At 38.5% G+C, this 24,406-nt stretch overlaps 1 protein-coding gene across 11 annotated transcripts in view; it reads left to right on the top strand.

Annotated features, from left to right (window-relative positions):
- GFM2 (GTP dependent ribosome recycling factor mitochondrial 2) overlaps positions 1-24,406 on the top strand; it is a 79,982-nt gene that overhangs the window by 34,758 nt on the left and 20,818 nt on the right. For 10 of the 11 annotated variants that reach the window (XR_009407507.1, XR_009407506.1, XR_009407508.1 and 7 more), the window contains 8 exons: positions 128-307; positions 4,824-4,904; positions 8,855-9,003; positions 10,560-10,700; positions 10,784-10,883; positions 13,577-13,766; positions 17,651-17,727; positions 21,047-21,185. Coding sequence is in view for 4 of the 11 variants with exons in the window: in XM_059418075.1 (XP_059274058.1) it covers positions 128-307; positions 4,824-4,904; positions 8,855-9,003; positions 10,560-10,700; positions 10,784-10,883; positions 13,577-13,766; positions 17,651-17,727; positions 21,047-21,185 (1,057 nt within the window). In the remaining 7 variants the exon portion in view is untranslated. Of the gene's footprint in view, positions 1-127; positions 308-4,823; positions 4,905-8,854; positions 9,004-10,559; positions 10,701-10,783; positions 10,884-13,576; positions 13,767-15,153; positions 15,302-17,650; positions 17,728-21,046; positions 21,186-24,406 lie in introns of those variants that run through there. The other variant, XR_009407512.1, reaches the window with a different exon arrangement.

Genomic DNA, 24,406 nt, shown 5'->3' with positions numbered 1-24,406 from the left:
ATAAATACAGACTGTGGTAATAATGATAATATACATTTGGGGGAAAGTAGGGGAAGATAAACTTTATCACCAAATCGATTGTAACTGAGTGGTCATGTAACAAAGTTAATTTCACTCTGACTTGAAGTTACCACTTGGTGAAGGCAAAGCTTTCAAAGGAGTTGTGGATGTTGTAAGTAAAGAAAAACTTCTTTGGAATCGTCCATCAGAGGATGGAAAAGACTTTGAGAGGAAATCCCTTTTGGAAACGAGTGATGCTGAGTTGCTGAAGGAGACAACTGAAGCAAGGAATGACTTAATTGAACAGGTAAACTAAATACTTGGAGTTTACATTTGCATAAGTATTTAGAAACTTTAAAAATATTTTATATATTATGAAATTTTTATAAAATTACATATGGAATATGTAAAGTGTAATAAATAATAGAATGAACACTAATGTTTGCATCACTCACATTAAGAACTAGAATATTAGCAAATCTCTTGAATCTGTGTGCCATTTACTGTTTATATCTCTCTTTTCCACTGATCATTTATACCTCCCATCACCATTATCCTGACTGTAGTGTTTTTCTTGCATTTGCTTTGCTTTATAGTTTGTTGCAAATGTATGGATTCATGAAGGACTTCATTTCCCATGTTTTTGCACTTTACCTAAGTGGAATGATAATTGTATTTTATAACATTTTATTGCAGATTCACCCTGTTACGTGTGGTTATGCTTCATTTTTAGTATTTCAGTATTATACCACGATTTATTGTCTCTTTTTCTGTGGATGCACTTTGAGGTTTTAATCTTTTTTGTTGTTAGGAACAGTGTTGATGTGAACATCTTTGTTTGTATCTCCTTGTGTGTATGTGTAAGAATTTGTTTAGGGTTACACTTGGAAATGAAATTGCTGGGTCAAAGGATATGTCCATCTTTTACTGATCAAATGACACATTAACTTAGAAATTTTAAAACCATTAATTTTATAGTTAAAAGAGAACTCTGGACCTCTTCCATCCTCAAAGTTGGTGGGTTTTTTTTTTTTTTTTTAAGATTTTATTTATGAGAGAGAGAGAAAGAAACAGAGAGAGAGTGAGTCTGAGGAGGGGGAGGTGGCAGAAGGGAGAGGGAGAAGCAGACTTCCTGCTGAGCAGGTTATCTGTCTTGGGTCTTGATCCCAGACCCTGGGATCATGACCTGAGCCAAAGGCAAATGCTTAACGAACTGAGCCACCCAGGCATCCCCACCCCCAAACTTTTAATGGAAAATAGTAAGATTGTTAATATTTATAATACTTACGTAGTACTGTTCATATATAGACTAATAAGTAATGCCTTAAATAACCTCTGAATCTTATGGTAGAGAAAAACATTTGCTTCCAAACCCTTTGACTTTTTTTCTTCTAAATTAAACTATTCAAAATAGATCCTCTAATCATTAATTTTTTTCATTCATCTTTGAATTTATTTTTGAAGTAATTATTTCCCATTATATCACATACTAATCTTTTTTTTTTTTTTAATTTGACAGAGAGAGACACAGCGAGAGAGGGAATATAAGCAGGGGGAATAAGGAGAGGGAGAAACAGGCTTCCCGCTGAGCAGGGAGCCTGATATGGGGCTCAATCCAGGATGCTGGGATCATGACCTGAGCTGAAGGCAGAGGCTTAACCCACTGAGCCACCAGACGCCCCCATACCAATCATCTTTATCATTACCAGAATGTTGATGATTATTTTTATTATTGGGTAACAGTTACTGAGGACCTACAATGATCTGGTTTAAGTGCTTTACGTATATTTTACGTATATTATTCGATCATCACAACTTATATTATCCTTGTATCCTTGTTTCACTAGGGGGGAAACAACAGCTTAGAATTCTTTTTTTTTTTTTTTTTTTTTTTAAGATTTTATTTATTTGTTTGACAGAGATCACATGCAGGCAGAGAGGGAGGGGGCGGGGGAAGCAGGCTCCCCGCTGAGCAGAGAACCTGACTCGAGGCTCCATCCCGGAACCCTGGGATCATGACCTGAGCCGAAGGCAGAGGCTTTAACCCACTGAGCCACCCAGTCGCCCTGAAGCTTAGAATTCTTAAATAAGTTGTTACATAGCTAATAAGTAGTAGAGCTGGAATCTGAACCCAGGTCTGTCTTCATTTGGAGGTAGAGCTCTTAACCACTTCACTATACCGCTTCTCTAATTTGGGAGGCCCTAAGCAGAATATAAGTGGAATTGACATTTATTAATCAATAATTGGGTAAATATTTGGTTCCCCTTTGAGGTTTTTAGGTTGTCTTATGCATGTCTTAGGACATAATGGTCTATAATGAAAATTAAGAAAATTTGAGACTATATGTATAAAATATTAAGTGCCAATTACAAAGAATATATATATTTATAAGGAATATATATAATTATAAGGAATATTCCTCAAGGAATATATATTCCTTATAATTAACAGTTTATTATTTTGTCCAGATGGTCTCACATTTTCTTTATTTTCATTAGAGAATAAGATCACATCATACCCGTTAGGATAACTACTATCAAACAAAACCCCACAACACCCCCACCCCGCCGCCAACCAAAAAACAAGTATTGACAGAGATGTGGAGAAACTGCAACCATTGTATACTATTGGTAGGAATGAAAATGATGCAGCCACTATGGGAAACAGTGTGGTGGTTCCTCAGAAAACTGAAAATAGAATTACCATATCATCTAGCAATTCTGCTTCTGGATGTATATCCAAAAGAACTGAAAGCAGGGTATTGAGAGATAATTGCATATCCTTATTCTAGCAGCATTATCCATAATGGCCGAAAGGTGGGAGCTACCCAAGTGTTCATCTATAAGATAAGTAAATAAAATATGGTGTATACATACAATTGAGCCTTAAAAAGGAAGGACATCTGACACATGCTACAATGTGGATGAAACTTGAGGACATGCTAATTGAAATAAGCCAGTCACAAAAACAAATACTTTACTGATTCCACTTACATGAGGTATTTAGAGTAGTCACGTTTGTAGGGATAGAAAGAATCATAGTTGCCAAAGGCTGAGAGAGTGGAGAGTGAGGAGGTTTGTTCCATGGTATAGATTTTTGGTTTTGTGAGATTGGGAAAGTTCTGGAGATTAGTTTTACAACAGTATGAAAATACTTAACACTACCCAGTTGTTCAGTTAGAAATGGTAAAGATGGTAAATGTTATGTTTATGTTATATTTTATCACAATTAAATTTTTTTTAAAAGATTTTATTTATTTATTTGACAGAGAGAGATCACAAGTAGGCATAGAGGCAGGCAGAGAGAGAGAGAGAGAGGGAAGCAGAGAGCCGAGCAGAGAGCCCGATGCGGGACTCGATCCCAGGACCCTGAGATCATGACCTGAGCCAAAGGCAGCGGCTTAACCCACTGAGCCACCCAGGCGCCCCACAATTAAATTTTTTTTAAGAGAATAAGATTAGTGTGGACTAGAATCAACTTCCTGTGTTCTGAGGTGAATAGTGATCATTACACTTACTGTGTACTTACTGTATGTCCTAGAAGCATGTTTTTTTTTTTTTTTTTAAATATTTTATTTGACAGATCACAAGTAGGCAGAGAGGCAGGCAGAGAGAGAGGAGGAAGCAGGCTCTCCGCAGAGCAAAGAGCCTGATGTGGGGCTCGATCCCAGGACCCTGGGATCGACCTGAGCCGAAGGCAGAGGCTTGACCCACTGAGCCACCCAGGTGCCCCTAGAAGCATGTTTTGAATTGGTTATTTAATCCTCCCCCTGTGAAGTAGGTAATATTATTATCTCCATGAGTAACCAAGGTAAAAGAGGTGATGTAACTTGACCTAAAATTTTGAACAAGTTAGTTAGTAGTGGAGCAATTTCCAGGCAGTTTGGCTCCAGAAGATGGAGTCATATATACTTCTTTTCAGAGGAATGGTTAGGTATGTTTCTATAATAGTTAGCGGGTAGGAGTGTATTTTTCTTCCCAGGTTGGTTGGAATGTTTTGCTCTGTTGTACTGTCATAAACTTTTGAAACCTTTTAAAAACATTTTTTTTAATTTATTTATTAGCGAGAGATCATGAATGGGGGTAGGGGAAAGAGGGAGAAGCAGACTCCCCATTCAGCAGGGAGCTCGACTTGGGACTCGATCCCAGGACCGTGGGATCATGACCTGAGCCGAAGGAGACACTTAACCAATTGAGCCACCCAGGTGCCCGCTTTTGAAATATTTGTTAAATTTATTGTCAGCTGAATTGTTTCATACAGGCAGATGATTAAGAAAAGAATGTGAATTAGATAATTGCATTTTTATTGCTGAAGTGATAACTTTGACCCCCAACTTAAATCTGTTCCCTCAGTGCAGGATTACTGTAAGATGAGTTACTTTAGTTGGAGTGTCTTAGGAGATCTGGTAAACATTCATAATGTTAAAGGAATACCAAGGGAAGCTTTTTTTTTTATGAACTAAGACTTACAAATTTATCTGAAAATAGTAATCCCTTATATATATTGTCAGTGGCTCTAAATTGTGTATCTTACTTCTTTTGAGCACTCTGAGTAGATAGCACTTCATTGAGATACTTTATCTGGCTATTGCTTCCCATGACTATAAGAACTCATAATTGCCAATCTTCAGTTTTCAATCCCTTCTCCTTTCCTTTGAAAGAAACACTATTTATCTCTTGAGAAGATGTGGAGAGTTCCTTGAACTGAATAAGATAGATCATGTAGCTGTCTTGAAACATCTGAATAATGTACATTTATGGTATTTGGACTTAACAGCCGTGATAATAAAAGCAAGTTATAGAACTAAAATCTTTCTTTATAGATTGCAGATTTGGATGATGAATTTGCTGACTTGGTTTTAGGAGAATTCAGTGAAAATTTTGATTTGCTTCCAACTGAAAAGGTAAATTTTATTATTCACTTACTTTGATAAAGTTTTATTAATTGGATATGGTTTGATTTTTCTGTCTCCGGCGTTTTATTTTTTTCAACTTTGCATAGCATTAGAAAAGGCTGACTTAATTGGGAGAACAGTAGGGTAAAGTCACTATTAATACAAGTACTTAAATAATGGTATTGATTTACTGTTGTCGCAATGGGCTTTGTAAAATCAGAGATTGTATCCTTTTTACTACTTTGAATCAGCATAAGTTAATTATTCCTTCTTTGCAGCATTTTCATTGTGATCATTTTTCTCAGCAGTTTAGGGAAATTATATATAGAAATTTTGTATTGAAAATTTATTGGTTTTGTAGACTGCTGCAATGATTATTTTTCTCACATTTTTTCTGAATGTGATTTAATTTTTCTCAGAAGCTCATTATAGGTGTTTATTTTTTTGTTTTCTTTTCAAATACATTAAGCCAGAGAATAGGCATGTTTTAAATGGTGATAGTAATTGAATTAGGACAGATTTCTTCAAAGCATTTCCATTATTTTCTACCAGAGACCTTCTCCCATCTTTAGTTTTCTTTATGAAACAAGAGTTACCAAGTAAAGCTGTTTTTTTGTTTATTTGTTTTTAAGTAAGCTCTATGCCCAACATAGGGCTTGAATTTAGGAACCTGAGGTCAGGAGTTGAATGCTCCACCAGTTGAGCCAGCCAGGAGCCTGCCCCCTGCCACCCCAAGTAAAGTGTTTTTAGATGGAAGTATGTATAATGGGATCCAGAATGAGCCCAGCAAATTTACCTAGTTATTTTTCACAAAAAAAGTAGGAAAAACACGAGTCTCTAGATTAATTTGGGGTTGGATTAATTTGGAAACCTTTGGGGTTAGAAATGGAAAAAGGTATTTTTATTTTGAATGAAATGTCCTTATTACTGAAAATTTTTGTTTAACATTTGAAAGTTAGATGTGATGTTTATTGTGCCTTATAGTCACATGATTTCTGTTTTCAAAGAGCTTATAATCTGAGTTAAAATTGACCCATCATGTCTTTTTCAGTAGCTTACAAGCACATCCAACCTTTTCCTGGCTTTTGAGTTCTTTCAAATTTGATTTCTACTTTGATTTCTGATTTTCTTTGGATTTGATTTGATGTGGGTCTAATTTCTTTGAAAAATTATAATTTATATTTATGTTTTTAATTTCTGGTCAGTTCCTCTGTTAAGGTTAAATTAGAAGTATATTCATTTATTCAAGACTTATTTTTATAGTCTTTTTTTTTTAAGATTTTATTTATTTATTTGACAAAGATCACAAGTAGGCAGAGAGGCAGGCAGAGAGAGAGGAGGAAACAGGCTCCCTGCTGAGCCGAGAGCCCGATGTGGGGCTTGATCCCAGGATTCTGAGATCATGACCCGAGCCGAAGGCAGAGGCCTAACCCACTAAGCCACCCAGGTGCCCCAAGACTTATTTTTAAGATACCTAATTTTAAGGACATTTCAAGTTTCTGGGGATCCAGCAGTGTTTTTATGGGATTTGTTATAATGCTTATATGGATTTTGTATTCTGGTGGGTGGAGAGACAGACAATAAACCATTAAATATATATGCAAGATACTAAGTAGTGATTAATGTTATTTAAAAAAAAAAAAAAAGAATGAGAAGGCCTTAAAAAATGATGGCCAGGAAGAAGTTGCTATGGCTGAGGTTGAAGAGGTTGCTGCCTGTGTTCTCCTCAAGGATTTTGATGGATTCCTTTCTCACATTGAGGTCCTTCATCCATTTTGAGTCTGTTTTCGTGTGTGATGTAAGGAAATGGTCCAATTTCATTTTTCTGCATGTGGCTGTCAAATTTTCCCAACACCATTTATTGAAGAGGCTGTCTTTTTTCCATTGGACATTCTTTCCCGCTTTGTCGAAGATTAGTTGACCATAGAGTTGAGGGTCTCTTTCTGGGCTCTCTATTCTGTTCCATTGATCTATGTGTCTGTTTTTGTGCCAGTAGCATACTGTCTTGATGATGACAGCTTTGTAATAGAGCTTGAAGTCTGGAATCGTGATGCCACCTACTTTGGCTTTATTTTTCAATATTCCTTTGGCTATTTGAGGTCTTTTCTGGTTCCATATAAATTTTAGGATTCTTTGTTCCATTTCTTTGAAAAAAATGGGTGGGATTTTGATAGGGTTTGCATTAAATGTGTAGATTGCTTTAGGTAGCATAGACATTTTCACAATATTTGTTCTTCCAATCTAGGAGCATGGAACATTTTTCCATTTCTTTGTGTCTTCCTCAATTTCTTTCATGAGTACTTTATAGTTTTCTGAGTATAGATTCTTAGCCTCTTTGGTTAGGTTTATTGCTAGGTATCTTATAGTTTTGGGTGTAATTGTAAATGGGATTGACTCCTTAATTTCTCTTTCTTCTGTCTTGTTGTTGGTGTAGAGAAATGCAACTGATTTCTGTGCATTGATTTTATATCCTGACACTTTACTAAATTCCTGTACAAGTTCTAGCAGTTTTGGAGTGGGTCTTTTGGGTTTTCCACATATAGTATCATATTATCTGCAAAGAATGATAGTTTGACATCGCCAAAGGCAAGGGAAGCAAGGGCAAAAATGAACTATTGGGATTTCATCAAGATCAAAAGCTTTTGCACAGCAAAGGAAACAGTCAACAAAACCAAAAGACAACTGACAGAATGGGAGAACATATTTGCAAACGACATATCAGATAAAGGACTAGTGTCCAAAATCTGTAAAGAACTTAGCAAACTCAACACCCAAAGAACAAATAATCCAATCAAGAAATGGGCAGAGGACATGAGCAGACATTTCTGCAAAGAAGACATCCAGATGGCCAACAGATACATGAAAAAGTACTCCACATCACTTGGCATCAGGGAAATACAAATCAAAACCACAACGAGATACCACTTCACACCAGTCAGAATGGCTAAAATTAACAAGTCAGGAAATGACAGATGCTGGCAAGGATGCGGAGAAAGGGGAACCCTCCTACACTGTTGGTGGGAGTGAAAGCTGGTGCAACCACTCTGGAAAACAGCATGGAGATTCCTCAAAAAGTTGAAAATAGAACTACGCTATGACCCAGCGATTGCCCTACTGGGTATTTACCCTAAAGATACAAACGTAGTGATCCGAAGGGGCACGTGCACCCGAATGTTTATTTTTTTTATTTTTTATTTTTTTAAAGATTTTTATTTATTTGTTAGAGATACAGAGTGCAAGCACAGGCAGAAAGAGTGGCAGGCTAGAGGCAGAGGGAGAAGCAGGCTCCCTGCCGAGCAAGGAGCCCGATGTGGGACTCGATCCCAGGACGCTGGGATCATGACCTGAGCCGAAGGCAGCCCCTCAACCAACTGAGCCACCCAGGCGTCCCACACCCGAATGTTTATAGCAGCAATGTCTACAATAGCCAAACTATGGAAAGAACCTAGATGTCCATCAACAGATAAATGGATAAAGAAGATGTGGTATATATACACAATGGAATACTATGCAGCCATCAAAAGAAATGAAATCTTGCCATTTGCGACGATGGGGATGGAACTAGAGGGTATCATAAGTCAATCAGAGAAAGACCACTATCATACGATCTCCCTGATATGAGGAAGTGGAGATGCAACATGGGGGGTTTAGGGGGTAGGAGAAGAATAAATGAAACAAGATGGGATTGGGAGGGAGACAAACCATAAGTGACTCTTAATCTCACCAAACAAACTGAGGGTTGCTGGGGGAAGGGGGGTCTGGAAAGGGTGGTGGGGTTATGGACATTGGGGAGGGTATGTGCTATGGTGAGTGCTGTGAAGTGTGTAAACCTGGCGATTCACAGACCTGTACCCCTGGGGATAAAAACACATTATATGTTTATAAAAAAAACAAAAAATTAAAAAAAAAATGGTGGCCAGTATACTGCACACGGAGTACTTAATATCTCTGCTTTATAGCTACAGGCTGCAATACACAGAGTAACACTGGCTCAGACAGCAGTTCCTGTGCTTTGTGGAAGTGCCCTGAAAAACAAAGGGGTTCAGCCCTTGTTAGATGCTATTACTATGTACTTGCCTTCACCTGAAGAGCGCAAGTATGAATTTCTGTGAGTATGCAAGTAATAAATTAAAATCTTACAGCCTTGAGAAAACAGGCAGAGAGGTCTTGTTTCAAAAAAGTAGTTAAATCACCATTTTTAAAATAACATTGACGAATATATTTGTAAACAATATAGAGTTTTATTTGAAAGGGGCATTTGTTATTATTTTTGTGACGTGCTGTATTTACAGATGAAGGTAGAACAGTGTGTCTTTTTTGCTGTATGAAAGTATAAGTGTTTAACATGTTGTCTTAGTTTAAAAAAAAAAGGCAGTATAGTGGGGATGTTTGATAAATTTTCTGTAAATATGTTTATACTAGATTTTACCATTTTTTTTTAAAGATTTTGTTTATTTATTTGACAGAGATCACAAGTAGATAGGTAGGCAGAGAGAGAGAGAGGGAAGCAAGCTCCCTGCTGAGCAGAGAGCCCAATGCAGGACTTGATCCCAGGACCCCGCGATCATGACCTGAGCCAAAGGCAGCGGCTTAACACACTGAGCCATCCAGGCGCCCTAGATTTTAAGATTTTTAATAAGCTCAAAAATACTTTATGGCTGTAAAGAAAGGTCATCATTTTACTTCTCTTGGCACTACCAACTTTGTACTTAATAATAAATCCTCTAAAATACCAGTGAGCATTGTGTAAAATGGCAGGCAGGAATGGACTTGAATCCTTTAAGTAGGACATTAATTACTTTTTGTATCTCTCAATTGGAGATGCATTAATGGTGAAATGATTATGAACATGGATTGTGTACTGCCTAGATTTAAATCCCAGCTCTTCCAAGTTAGTATTCTCTCACCTGTAAAATGCAGAGAATAGGACCTAAAGCATATGGAACAGTGTCTATTGTATGGTAGACTCTACGTACTTACTAAAGTTAAAAGTTGGAGAGAATAGGGATAAGATTGGAGAAGTTCTATAATAGAGTGGCTTACCTGCTTTGAGTCATGGGCTCCTTTGAAATTAATGAGAACATGGTGTGCCTACATATAAAGTTTGTGCCTACTTATGTATATGTGCCTACATATAAAGCTTGGCAATTTCAGAGGGATTCAGGCTTTCTGAAACTTAACAGTGCACACTAAGGACATCAGTCTGTAAGAATGTTGGCTTTGTAAACAAGTTCAAGTTTATAGTGTAGATTTCTATGATTATGCAATTGGAGAGAAAGTGGGAGGGAGTTAAAAGTAATAATTGGAAAGCATCTCCCTGTATGTATACCCTGTACAGGGTTTTGTGAGAACTGGTAAGATGTCCTTACGTGTATTTCTGAGGAATGAACTTCATGCAGTAGAATTACTTGCAAGTAGAAGTAATATTTGGGAGAGAATCCATTATTTTTAGTTTTGAAGAATTAATGATAAGATCTCCATTAAATAGTTCAGCCAAGTGGAGGAAGGGAGGTAATTAGTACTGAAATGATTTAATTAGTCTGAGTAGCTTAACTAGAAGATAATAAGGGAGTACATTAAGGTTAAGTTTGTACACTGATCTGATCTGCATAGATACATGGGAAGTGTATCTTAAAGGATTTTCTGGAATGTCTCATTTTGTAGGCAGTGGTATAAGGGTGACTTATGTGCCCTGGCATTTAAAGTTCTTCATGACAAGCAGCGGGGACCACTGGTGTTTATGCGCATTTACTCAGGCATGATAAAACCCCAGTCAGCCATCTATAATATTAATGGAAACTGCACGTAAGTAGAAGCTTAGGTTATTTTCAAAACTGCACTCATTTCTTTAGAAATTCTTTTACTAATACAAATCATGATTTTCACAGGGAGAGAGTAAGTCGTCTTCTTCTGCCATTTGCTGACCAACATATAGAAATCCCTTCACTGACTGCTGGTAACATTGCTTTGACTGTCGGCCTTAAACATGTAAGTGACCAGATGGTTTCTCTAGGAAATGATAGTTTAAAAGTTTATTTAAAAGCAGGTGATTTGCAGTAGCAAAAACCCACAAACAATCCAAATAGCTATAAATAGCAGGATAAAGAATTTTGTAGCATATTCATCAACATGGTTGAATCTCATAATAGAAAGAAAATTACAGAAGACGGTGAGCGGTATGGATTATATTTGTATAAAGTTCAAATTCAAGTAAAAAAATACACTATTCCTGGATACACACTTGTGTTTTAAGTTTAGTAAATATTTTTTTTAAGATTTTATTTATTTATTTGACAAAGATCACAAGTAGGCAGAGAGGCAGGCAGAGAGAGAGAGGAGGAAGCAGGCTCCCCGGTAAGCAGAGAGCCCAATGCGGGGCTCGATCCCAGGACCTTGAGATCATGACCTGAGCCGAAGGCAACGGCTTAACCCACTGAACCACCGAGGCACCCCAAGGTTTAATAAATATTTTTTTACTGAGTTTTCTTCCTGTCTTGATCGCTGCTGACAGTTTAACCTTATAACTAATCCAGATAGTAACTGAAGATATTTTGCCAGCGAAGTCTCCAAGGATTTTGTTTCTTTTGTTCTCTCTTTAGTCCCTAGATCAGTGTATCACACATAGTAGGCAATTCATAACCTTTGTCAGTTGAATGGAAGAAAATAGTTGATGTTGTATGTATTTTTGTTTCTTGTTTTTTGCTTTTTTATTTGTCAGAGAGAGATCACAGGTAGGCGGAGAGGCAGGCAAAGAGAGGGGGAAGCAGGCTTACCGCTGAGCAGAGAGCCCGATGTGGGGCTTGATCCCAGGACCCCGGGGGATGATGACCTGAGCCGAAGACAGAGACTTAACCCACTGAGCCACCCAGGCACCCTTCTGTATGTGTTTTTGCTAGGTTAAAACTGTAAGGACATTTCATTTACATATAGATTAAATTGAATACATTTTCTCATTAAACTTTGGTATATTTGGCATTTAGGATAATCATTGTTATTTTGAACATTTTTAAATGTCTTTATGGATAATTGCAGGATTCAGGATCCGTTAGTATAAAATTTCCACAGTCCAGAGCACCTGAGTGGCTCATTTGGTTAAGCGTCTGCCTTTGGTTCTGGTCTGGGATCGACCTCCACATTGGACTCCCTCCTCAGCGGGGAGTCTGCTTCTCCCTCTGCCTCTCCTCACTACTCATGCTCTCTCTCTCATTCTCAAATAAATGAAATCTTTTTTAAAAATAATAAAAATTTCCACAGTCCAAATAGCGGACTTCTAGCATTGAAAATGTCCTCTGTCTACCCTAAGGCAGGAGCTCCACATACATATTTGAGGGAGTTACAGAAATATGTTTGAAATACTGCTTCCGTAGGAATATCTTTACAGAGAAGGAAGCTAGCACAGAACTTTGTAGTATTGAAGTTCAAAAGTGATACTGTAGTTATTAATTAGAGTCTATAAGGAAGCTATCAATTTTACATAGTCTGGAGAATGCTAGTTAATTGCTTATTTTAGTTAATAGAGGATTTTCTTTTAAAGATTTTATTTATTTATTTGACAGAGAGAGAGATCACAAGTAGGCAGAGAGGCAGGCAGAGAGAGAGAGGAGGAAGCAGGCTCTCTGCTGAGCAGAGAGCCTGATACAGGACTCAATCCCAGGACCCTGAGATCATGACCTGAGCCGAAGGCAGCGGCTTAACCCACTGAACCACCCAGGCACCTGTTAATAGAGGATTTTTTTGTAAAACAGTAATAAATTTCCACTGGTGGTAAAACTCTATAAGGACTTCTAGAACTAACCTATTTTGACATGATTGAAAATTTAGGAAGGTACTGGGTCACCTGAGTGGCTCAGATGGTTAGGCGTCTGCCTTTGGCTCAGTCATGATCCCAGTGGGATCAAGACCCCATGGGGCTCCCTGCTTGGAGGGGAGCCTGCTTCTCCCTCTTCTGCTGTTCCCTCTGCTTGTGCTCTCTTGCTCTTTCTGTCTGTCAAATAAATACATAAAGTCTTTTAAAAAAATTTAGGGGCACCTGGGTGGCTCAGAGGGTTAAGCCTTAGCCTTCAGCTCAGGTCATGGTCTCAGAGTCCTGGGATCGAGCCCCACATTGGGCTCTCTGCTCAGCGGGGAGCCTGCTTCCCTCTCTCTCTGCCTGCCTCTCTGCCTACTTGTGATCTCTGTCAAATAAATAAAAATCTTTAAAAAAATAAATAAATGAAATGTAGGAAGGTACATTTGTTTCACCACATGAATTTTGGATGTGTAGTGTGTGTGAGAGAGAGAGAGAGAGTGTGTGTGTGTGTATATTGTTAGGATTTTATAGCAGTATTTTGGATAGAATTTTTTTTTTAAGATTTTATTTATTTATTTGACAGAGATTACAAGTAGGCAGAGAGGCAGGCAGAGAGAGAGGAGGAAGCAGGGGCTCGATCCCAGGACTCTGAGATCATGACCTGAGCCGAAGGCAGAGACTTTAACCCACTGAGCCACCCAGGTGCCCCTGGATAGAGTCTTACACAAGTTAGATTTACCTCTGCAAAGTTATAATGAGCTTTATGCATTTGTCTCTGTTTTAAGTTCTTTTGGAAGTGTCTCATGAAATTTTTTCCTATTCGTGAATCTTGGTAGAAGCTGAGTGCTTGCCAAGAGCTTGTTTTGTTCCCAAGTATCTTTTTTGCTTACAGACGGCCACTGGGGACACCATTGCCTCGTCCAAGTCCAGTGCATTAGCTGCAGCTCGTCGAGCCGGAAGGGAGGGGGAAAAGCAGCACAGACAAAACAATGAAGCAGAGAGACTTTTACTGGCTGGAGTGGAGATTCCAGAACCTGTTTTCTTCTGTACCATAGAGCCCCCTTCAGTGGCTAGGCAGCCAGGTACAGATAGTTTTGAGTGTATTAACTAATTAGTGCTCCGATAATGTAAATAGAAATAGTTATGTTATATTCTCAAAAGATTTATGTGATCTGAGATCAGTTTTACCAGAATTTATGGGTATTACTTGTGGTTAGTCTAGTTTTTTATATAAGGTGTTTTGGTTTTTACAAATTCCTTTTACTTACTCTTTTCTTAGATGTTGGCCACTTTTTGCATATCATAGTCTTCCTTACTTGTGGTGCTTTCTGTGGCATTCTGAGTAACTGGCATCAGGACTGCCCTTCCAGTTACAGTAATTGATTAGACAGTTACCGATTCCTAACTCATTCATTTTCTCATCACCATTTATAAAATGCTCCTTGTTTTCTAGCTCAAACTTTAGAACTCCGTGAAGATATTTATATACTATAGTTAATGTTATTTGACCTTTTTGACTGTTCTGTGCTTCGTTCTCTAGCCTGTTTACTCAGAAATCGGTAGTGGCTTCTCATTACTTAGAGCACAAACCCACTCCTTAATATGCTGTATAAATATCATGATTTCAAGTGTATTTTCTCCATTTAGCTTTGGTTACATATTACAGAAACCCCCTCAAATAACAGTTCCTTTAATGACAAAAGTTTATTTCTCTCCCTTGTAAAATGTGCCTTGAGTTGGTGGTCCAGGGTTTAGAGGTTGGCTCTACAATGTCATCAGGCACACAGCCTCCAGCTGTTCTGCCCTGATTCTCTGAATGCATAGTTTCTATCCTTAGTTATATCATGATGGCTGCTAGGGCCTTTGGCATCACAGTAGAGTTCCTGACAGAGGAATGGAGTAAGGAGGAAGAAGATGTGTCCTTTTCCTTTTAAAGATTTCTTCTATGTCATGGGCTGTCACTTAGACATATGGCCGCTCAGTTGCAAGGGAATCTGGTAAATGCAGTCTTTTAGCTGGACAGCAGCAGAATAGAGTGGAAGACTACTAGCAGCCTCTCATACCAGTCTTCTTGCCTGGCCTCATTTCTTGAAACTTCCTCCTTCATTCTGAACCCTCTTCTTTCACTAAACAAAAATAGAATACTCTCACCTTTTTTTTTTTTTTCCGAAGATTTTTTATTTATTTATTTGACAGATGGAGATCACAAGTAGGCAGAGAAATAGGCAGAGAGAGAGGAGGAAGCAGGCTCCCTGATGAGCAGAGAGCTCTATGTGGGGCTCGATCCCAGGACCCTGGGATCATGACCTGAGCCGAAGGCAGAGGCTTTAACCCACTGAGCCACCCAGGTGCCCCGGAATACTCTCATCTTATACTTACACAATAAACTAGTTCCAATTTCCTGAAGATACCATGCTCTTTTTGCAATGCTGTTTCTTTTAATAATGTTTTTTTTTTTTTTTTTGGAAGATTTTACTTACCTGTTTGACAGAGAGAGACAGCAAGAGAGGGAACACAAGCAGGGGGAGCAGGAGAGAGAGAAGCAAGCTTCCTGCTGAGCAGGGATCCCAACACGGGGCTCAATCCCAGGACCTTGGGACCATGACCTGAGCCAAAGGTAGACGCTCAACAACTAAGCCATCCAGGCACCCCAGATTTATAAATATACTTTATAAATGTTTTTGAATGAATTTGTTTATTTACAGTAACATTACTGTGTTTTCATTCCAAAAGCCCCAGTGTCATAAGTATTATTTCTTTCTTTGAAAATCTGAAGATAAGATATTATCTAAATAACCTCAGTGTATATAATACATCTCTTGGAATTCTTGTTAAGTGCAACTCTGATTCAGTCTGGAACGTAAGACTTTCTCTAACAGGCTCTAGTTGTTGCCAGTGTTGCTTATCCTTGAACCCGACTTTGGGATGTCAGGAGTCTAGAAGAGCACTGTGCAATAGAAATACAATATCTACTTTACTACCTTTTTTTTTTTTTTTTTTTTTTAAGATTTTATTTATTTACTTGACAGAGAGAGATCACAAGGAGGCAGAGAGGCAGAGAGAGAGAGAGAAAGGAGGAAGCAGGCTCCCTGCTGAGCAGAGAGCCCCATGCGGGGTTCGATCCCAGGACTCTGAGATCGTGACCCGAGCCGAAGGCAGAGGCTTTAACCCACTGAGTCACCCAGGCGCCCCTTTACTACCTTTTTAAACCTAAAATTAGAGCCACGTTAAAAAAAATAAATAAACTGGCAAAATTAATTTTAACGGTACGTTTTACTTAACCCAGTTTATCAAAAACAGTACCATTTCAGTGTATAATTAATATAAAAAAATTAATGAGATACTTTTTTTCATATTAAGTTTTTGGAACCTAGTATGTATTTTATACTTAGAGCACATGTCCGTTGAGACTAGTAATAGTCTAATAAGATGGCTCATGACTACTACCTGGATCGTGCATGTCTAGAAGTTTATATCCTGAAGACCACTTTACTTTTTTTTAAGATTTTTATTTATTTATTTGACAGAGGAGGGGGATTCACAATTAGGCAGAGAGGCAGGCAGATAGAGAGGGGGAAGCAGACTCCCCACCGAGCAGAGAGCCCAATGCGGGGCTCCATCCCAGGACCCTGAGATCATGACCTGAGCTGAAGGCAGCAGCTTAACCCACTGAGCCACCCAGGCGCCCCTGAAGACCACTTTAAATGTGTAACTGATAAGGTTGGTTCATTAATCCGTTGCTCAGCTCTTTTCTTGAGCCATACTTAATGTCTATGAAACTTTTTTTTAATTAATTTATTTGATGGAGAGAGACAGCAAGAGCAGGAACACAAGCAAGGGGAGAGGCAGAGGGAAAGGCAGGCTTCTCCTGCCCATTGAGGGAGCCCATTGTGGGGCTCAATCCCAGGACCCTGGAGTCACCACCTGAGCCGAAGGCAGACACAATGACTGAGCCACCCAGGCGGCCTATGTCTGTGAAACTTCTAACATCTTTTGTAGAGAGGGAGAATATACTTGACAGTTAATTGATTGTATTAAAGTATCACTTGTCTTAAGATGCCATATTTAACATAAGGAATAGATTCTTCCTCTTTGTGTGTGATAATACATCCTAGAGTGACCATTTTAGCATCTCTTTATTCAAGATGTCATTTAGTTTCCTTTGGCAAGTTTTTCATTATCGCTTCTGTTTCTGAAGGCATTTTGCTTTTTTGTCAGCTCCTAGATTGATCTTTGCGAAATAATCAGGTGGTTAGCTGTCCCAGTTAAAACCCTTTATTGGCTTCCCAGTGGAGATCCAAACGCTTCACCCTGGCTTAAAAAAACTTCACATGATGTGATTTCTGCCATAACCTTCCCCTCATAATCTAATGCTACTTTCCCTTTTACCCACTAATATCCAGCTACCCTGGCCATATTGTTACTTTTCCACTGGCAAAACCGTTCCTTGCACCGCCATTTGCTGTTTCTGGAATTCCTTTTCTTCAGGATTTTGCCTACATGGCCATTCTTTTCTGTGTCTTCCTCTAAATTATCTTGGAGAGGCCTTTCCAAATCATTCAGTCTCAGATAACCTCCTATCACTGTCTTACCATCTTCTTTTATTCTCTGCAAACTATTTATAGCAGTTTGAAATGTTCTCTTTTTTTTTAATTATTTTTATTAACATATAATGTATTATTTGCCCCAGGGGTACAGGTCTGTGAATCGCCAGGTTTACATGCTTCACAGCACTCACCACATAGCACATACCTTCCCCAAAGTCCATAGCCCCACCACCCTCTCCCTACCCCCCTACCCCCAGCAACCCTCAGTTTGTTTTGTGAGATTAAGAGCCTCTTATGGTTTGTCTCCCTCCCGATGAAATGTTCTTTTTCAAAATTTGTTTGCTTGTTCATTTTCTCCCCCACTTTAACATAAGTCACATTATGAAATATAAAGATAACAGTTACTGTTTATCCCTTAGATTTGGATTATGCACTGAAATGCCTTCAGCGTGAAGATCCCAGTTTGAAAGTAAAGCAGGATCCTGATTCTGGACAGGTATGCATTATATTAATATATTCCAGAAATCTTTCAATAATAGCATTTGTGTGTGTGTGTGTGTGTGTGTGTGATTTAAATGGATATATCTAAAATATGATTGGCTCATGGTCCCTGAAAGAAAAAACTTTCTCTTTTGGTTCTCTCGTAATAGAAATTTCTGATTTTTGTGTTGACTATCAAGCTGTTAGTTTCTCCGTATAATTAATTATACCTCGCATACCTAAACCACTGTTTATCATTTCAGCTTTCCAGAAGACAGTCTTTTGTACAGTTTTGAAATCAGGTTCAACCCTGACAAGGTCTTAACCCTCTAAAGCTAAGTTTTATAAACAGCATACTAAAGGGAGGGTGTAAAGGTTCTTTTAATGTCACTAACTCACCTAAGATGGGGGAGAAGTGACTGCTTAACATCCTAACACAGTGGGAGGAAGTAGAGCTAAAGTAGGCGTAAGAAGTTTGTGTATATTACATTACAGTAGAAGAACACGTGTTCCAGTCTTTGTCTTCCTTTTAGGAAAACAGGTAAAGTTTATCCAAGATTTTAGAAAAAGTTGCTTTAAAAGATTATAAAGTTGTTTTTAAGGATAAACTGATTTAGTTAATCTTTAAAACAGGGAGTATTTTATTTCCCAAACACTAGCTAAATGAGGTAGTAATTAATTTAATTATTTAATTAATGCTGGAGGATACAACAAGCAGTTAAACTTTCTTGAAAAAAAACTTATTTTAAAAAATGACAATACATGTTTTTCTTTTTTAAATAGCAAATAACACACAAGGGTACAAAGTACAAAAAAAATTTTTTTTCAAGATTTTATGTATTTATTTGAGAGACAGAATCCAAGAGAGTGAGCATGAGTGGGGTGGGTGAGAAAGGAGGATGCGGGGCTCAGTCCCAGGACGCTGGGATCATGACCTGAGCCGAAGGCAGACGCTTAACCTACTGAGCCACCCAGGCGCCCCACAAAGTACAAAATTAAAGTTTCCCCTTTTGTTCATTCTATTTTACACAGGTAACAATTGAAATGGTGAATAATGTTTCATACTACCAAATATCTTCTGCTGTGTTATGTTATAAATAAAGCACAGTATATTTTTTCCATATATATATATATGGATATTATCCATATATATATGTACAGATATAGATTATAACAAGTCATCCTAGTTGTATTATTCTACAGCTTGTTTTTCCCAAATAATCCACTTGTTATATTTAATTGTATACAATTAAATTATATTAAATTGTACACAAAATAATCCTTTTTGTTGTTGTTGTTCCTTATATTTGTAGTTCTGTTATAGTGAAAAGATAAAATTTGAGCCAACCAAAGGAAGAGTCAAAGAGGCAGAATCTGGGAGAGTTCTGAATGCATATCTTCCTTCATCAAGAGTACTACCAACCAAGGAGGCTCACCCAGTTCAGAGTTTTTATTAAGACTGGATCAGATTCTGCTTTTGTGGTTGACCTTTAGTTTCTAGTACCTCCTATAAGTTGAGGTTACCACCTTTACTCTCCAGGTTGGAACTGATAAGGCTATTCCAAAGCCCACATCATAAATCACATCATTACACAATCTGGTGGACAAAGCCCCCAGACAAGCAGACACTTCTGCCAGGCAGCATCCTGCCGTAAAGATAACATACCAGTAGCTGAGGGCAAGGGCCGTATCTCTCTTTGGGTGAGGTTAATTCTTCACTATATAGATGGCATATGAATAAGATTGAGCAAATATGGTTTGCTTGCATTATACTTTCTCATACACAAAGACCTTCTTAAGGAATAACCATTGTTTTACAGAAATTTTCTAAAAGGCATGCCTTGGGTGCCTCAGTTAGTTAATATCTGCCTTCAGCTCAGGTCATGATCCCAGGGTCCTGGGATTGAGGGCCCCCTGCCCTTGTATTATCCTCCCTCTGCTTCTGCCTCTTCCCTCTCCTCATGTTCTCTCTCTCAAATAAATAAAATGCTTTAAAAAATGAAAATAAAAAGCCTGTCTGGCTTAGTTTTGATACAAATTTGGCTTGTTCTAACAAAAGCTCTAAGTAACACTGGTTCATGAAAGATAAACGTCCGTTTATTTATTAAACAAAGACCCAAACCAGTCTGAAAGATTTGACTACTCAAAAAACTGTAAGGTGGTGCCCAGGATGATTGGTAGATACCAATGTGGTTGGGAATGTTTGGGGGGAAAGGTTATCCTCTTCATTCCCCTAGTTAACAAGATGTTGTTCTCATCTGCATGTTTCAAGACAGTTTCCTGCATCTTCAGTAAGAGAAGGGCTTTATCCTTTCTTTAAAGGTATAACCTAGAAGTTGCCAGCATCATTTACAACCCTGTTGCATTGACCAGAACTAAACTGTATGGCTGGGAAGTATGGTACTTCTAGATGCTGCCTGCCTGATTAAACTGTCTTGTAAAAAGCACAGTAGCCTAGCAATCATTTTGTAAATTAAATTTTTTTTTAATTGAGCTTTATGTACAGTGTAGGGCTTGAACTCACAACACTGAGATCAAGAGTTGCATGCTCTACTAAGGCAGCCATGAGCCCCAGCAATTCACTTTTTTTTTCCTGATTTTTTAAAAATTTATTTTATTTTTTTTAATATATTCATTTGAGAGAGAGAAAAAGAGCGCTCAAATAGGGGGTAGGGAGAGGGAGAAGCAGACTCCCTCAGGCTGTGAGCCTGATACAGGTCTTGGTCTCAGGATCCTGAGATCCTGAGATCGTGACCTAAACCTAAGCCACCCAGATGCCCCAGCAATTCACTTTTTTAAAAAAATTAATTAAATTTTTAAATTTTTTTATTTTTTATCCCCAGGGGTACAGGTCTGTGAATCGCCAAGTTTACGCACTTCACAGCACTCACCATAGCACATCCAGCAATTCACTTTTTTTTTTTTTTTTTTTTTTAAAGATATTATTTATTTGTCAGAGAGAGAGAGGGAGCGAGAGAGAGCACAGGCAGACAGAATGGCAGGCAGAGACAGAGGGAGAAGCAGGCTCCCTGCTGAGCAAGGAGCCCGATGTGGGACTTGATCCCAGGACGCTGGGATCATGACCTGAGCCGAAGGCAGCGGATTAACCCACTGAGCCACCCAGGCGCCCCCCAGCAATTCACTTTTAATTGACTTATCCACTCAGAAAAGTTAAAAACTGTTTTGAGGAAGTACAAAAAAAAAAAAAAATTTGCCAAAAACTTGGTTTGTTATGAATGAAACATAACATTGATAACATACATTTATATAGTATTTTGTGATAAATATAACTTTTTCCTTTGATCTTGTTTTTATTTTATTCTTCTTTTAACCAGACTGTTCTCTGTGGTATGGGGGAGTTACATATTGAGATTATTCATGACCGAATCAAGAGGGAATATGGACTGGAAACCTACCTAGGGCCTCTCCAGGTGGCATACCGAGAGACCATCCTAAATGCAGTTCGTGCCACAGGTAAAACATAAAACATTTTAAATTTGCTATTTTTGTTTCTCTAGGATCTGTTTTCTGAAAGCAGGGTTGATAGTCACTAGTATCTTACATCAGTGGGCATAGGGTGTTTTTATTTTTAAAGATTTTATTTATTTATTTGACAGAGCAAGCACAAGCAGGGAGGGAATCACAGAAGGAGAGGGAGAAGCAGGCTCCCCACTGAGCAGGGAACCTAACTGGAGGGCAGTGGGTGGCCCTCGGGCTCCATCCTAGGACTCTGGGATCTTGACCTAAGCCAAAGGCAGATGCTAAACTGACTGAGCCATTCAGGCACCCCACGCATAGGCTTTATGTGTGGGTTTTCTTGGGTTTTTTTAGAATTTTGTTCTGTTTAGTTTTAACCCATCTCTTATTTTACCACTCATTACATCAAACAAGTATGCTTTTCAGTGGTGTTCATGGGGTAGAATAAGCCCTTGGTGTAGGGTGGCTTACACTCATCCTCACTACCAGAATGAGTGTAAGAATTTGAAGTTCATGCTTTTTTTTTTTTTAAAGATTTTATTTATTTATTTGACAGAGATCACAAGTAGGCAGAGAGGCAGGCAGAGAGAGAGGAAGGAAAGCAGGCTCCCTGCTGAGCAGAGCCCTATATGGGGCTCCATCCCAGGACCCTGAGATCATGACCTGAGCTGAAGGGAGAGGCTTTAACCCACTGAGCCACCCAGGTGCCCCAATGTATTATTTTTACTCTACAAAGTGAGTGGAAAATAATTTCATTTGTTTAATAATATGGTAATGCTATGCTGATGATGTTCTTGAGAAAGTACAGGTTTTTATATTTCTGTCCCCAAATTTAAGAATTCATGTTGTTTGTTTTATAGTTTCAGTTTGCTTTTCTTAAGTATAGGACTATGATAATCACTGCTCTTCCACAAGAAGTAAAAACATGGAATGATTTCTGAAAAGAGTCACAGAGAAAACATGTTAAGGATAACCAGATGTAACTCAGTAATTTATGAAAAGGCCAGGTAGTTACTTTTCAGTAAAACTTGAAAAATTATACAAGGAGAATGTAGGAGCAAGTGATATGACGATTTTTATTCTTGGACTTTTTATCTGGAAAATGCTGGGAAAATATAAGTCTTTATTTTTATTTTTATTTTTATGTTTTTAGAGAGACTGTGCAAGCCGGGGTTTGGGCATGGGAGAGGGAAAGAATCTTAAGCAGGTTCCAGACTCCATGCAAAAGCCAACATGGGACTCGATCTCATGACCCTGAGATCACAACCTGACTTGAAATCAAGAGTCAGAGGCTTAACCTGCTGAGACACGTAGGCACCCCTAAATAGTATCTTTTAAATTAATGTCTGAGCTGCTTAGAACACGAAAGGAAACTGGAGCAGGAATCTCGGGGAAAAAGTCAGCACCAAAACTGCTAGCTATTCTGGAGGAAAAATCTGTAGTAGTTATCTCTAACCTAGTACTTGAGGGTCACATGCTCATGGGAATAATTAACTGGAAAGTCTTCTCCATAAAAAGACAAGGAAACTTGGGGCAAAATTTGTAAGAATTTGTAACCATTGGCTTCTTATAGGGTTTTTAGCCTAAATTCATAAGAGCCACTTTTTTTGGAGAAAAAACTCCAAACAAAAAAGAATTTAGTATAACATGCTCATGAATTGATAATATTCCAAGGATCCTGGAAAAAAACAAACAGGGACTCTAGATAAAATGTGTCTTTAACCCATTCCTCAAAGAAAATCCTATAGATAAGGGAGTGTTAAATCAGAGTTCAAAAAATATTTTCAAGTTACAAAATCGTGAGATAAGAAAGGCACAATGAGGAAAGAGGCAGTTTAAACAGTATCAGTCAGAACAGCAAAGACTTCTGACACTGGAATTACTGGATGCAGAATATTAAAGAAGTATATTTATTTCTAAAGAATAAAAGGACATACAAAGTATTAGTAAGGACCAAGAGACCATTAAGAATAAGCAGGCAGGGGCACCTGGGTGGCTCGGTGGGTTAAGCCTCTGCCTTCAGCTCAGGTCGTGATCACAGGGCTCTGGGATCGAGCCCCACATCGAGCTCTCTGCTGGGGCAGGGAACCTGCTTCCTCCTCCACTTCCTCCTCCCTCTCTCTCTGTCTGCCTCTCTGCCTACTTGTGATCTCTCTCTCTCTGTCAAATTAATAAAATCTTAAGAAAAAAAAAAAAACAGAATAAGCAGGCAGTAGAACATTATGGTATATTAGAAAGGAAGGAAATGTTCAGTCTTTATGTTTATGGGGGACTATCATAAGGACACAGGAACTAACTTGAAGAGGCTCTATTGGCCATATCTGAATGAACTGGAATAGCTCTTAAGTCTAGGAATTATAGGCCATTGAGACAAAGTAGGGATTCACGAGTCTTTACTAAACAGATGGGGAAGAAGAGGAAATTCTTCCTTAGAGTGGAATGCCAACTGTTGACTGTTAGATGCTGAGGAGAAGGGTTTCAGTAGGAAAATAGTCATTTTGCAACTATTGTGATTGCTAAATATTGGGTATCTTAAGGAACAGCATATTTGCATAGTCTTTAAAGGCTTTCTGCACAGACTGCTTATAAGTTGCAAGGTAAAAAACTAGTAAGTAAGTAGGAGCTGTAATAATATGAGGAATAACCCAAAGAAGTGTATCAGACTTGAATATGTATTATAAAGCCACATTGTGGTTCTGATACTAATGAAGCTCGAAACAGACCGACCAGTAGAACAAACCAGAAAACCTAGAAGCAGACTTGTACATATATGGAAATTCGATTTATATCAGTATTATTGAAGTTCAGTGGCCAAGGATGGATCGACTATTCTATAAATGGGCCTGTGATAATTATCCATGTGGAAAGAGATTTAGTTAGATTCCTGACTCATGCCATACACAAAAATCACTTCCAACTGAACCAGAAAACTTAAACATGGGGGTGCCTGGCTGTCTCTGCCTGTAAAGCATGTGACTCTTGATCTCAGAATTGAGTTCAAGCCCTGCATTGGGTGTAGAGACTACTTAAAAGACAGAATCTTTGGGACGCCTGGGTGGCTCAGTGGGTTAAGCCGCTGCCTTCGGCTCAGGTCTTGATCTCAGGGTCCTGGGATCGAGCCCCGCGTCGGGCTCTCTGCTCAGCAGGGAGCCTGCTTCCCTCTCTCTCTCTCTCTCTGCCTGCCTCTCCATCTGCTTGTGATTTCTCTCTGTCAAATA

The sequence above is a fragment of the Mustela nigripes genome, chromosome 12 (genome assembly GCF_022355385.1).
Source record: "Mustela nigripes isolate SB6536 chromosome 12, MUSNIG.SB6536, whole genome shotgun sequence".
Classification (NCBI taxonomy): domain Eukaryota; kingdom Metazoa; phylum Chordata; class Mammalia; order Carnivora; family Mustelidae; genus Mustela; species Mustela nigripes.
This window is presented reverse-complemented; position numbering and strand designations above follow the sequence as displayed.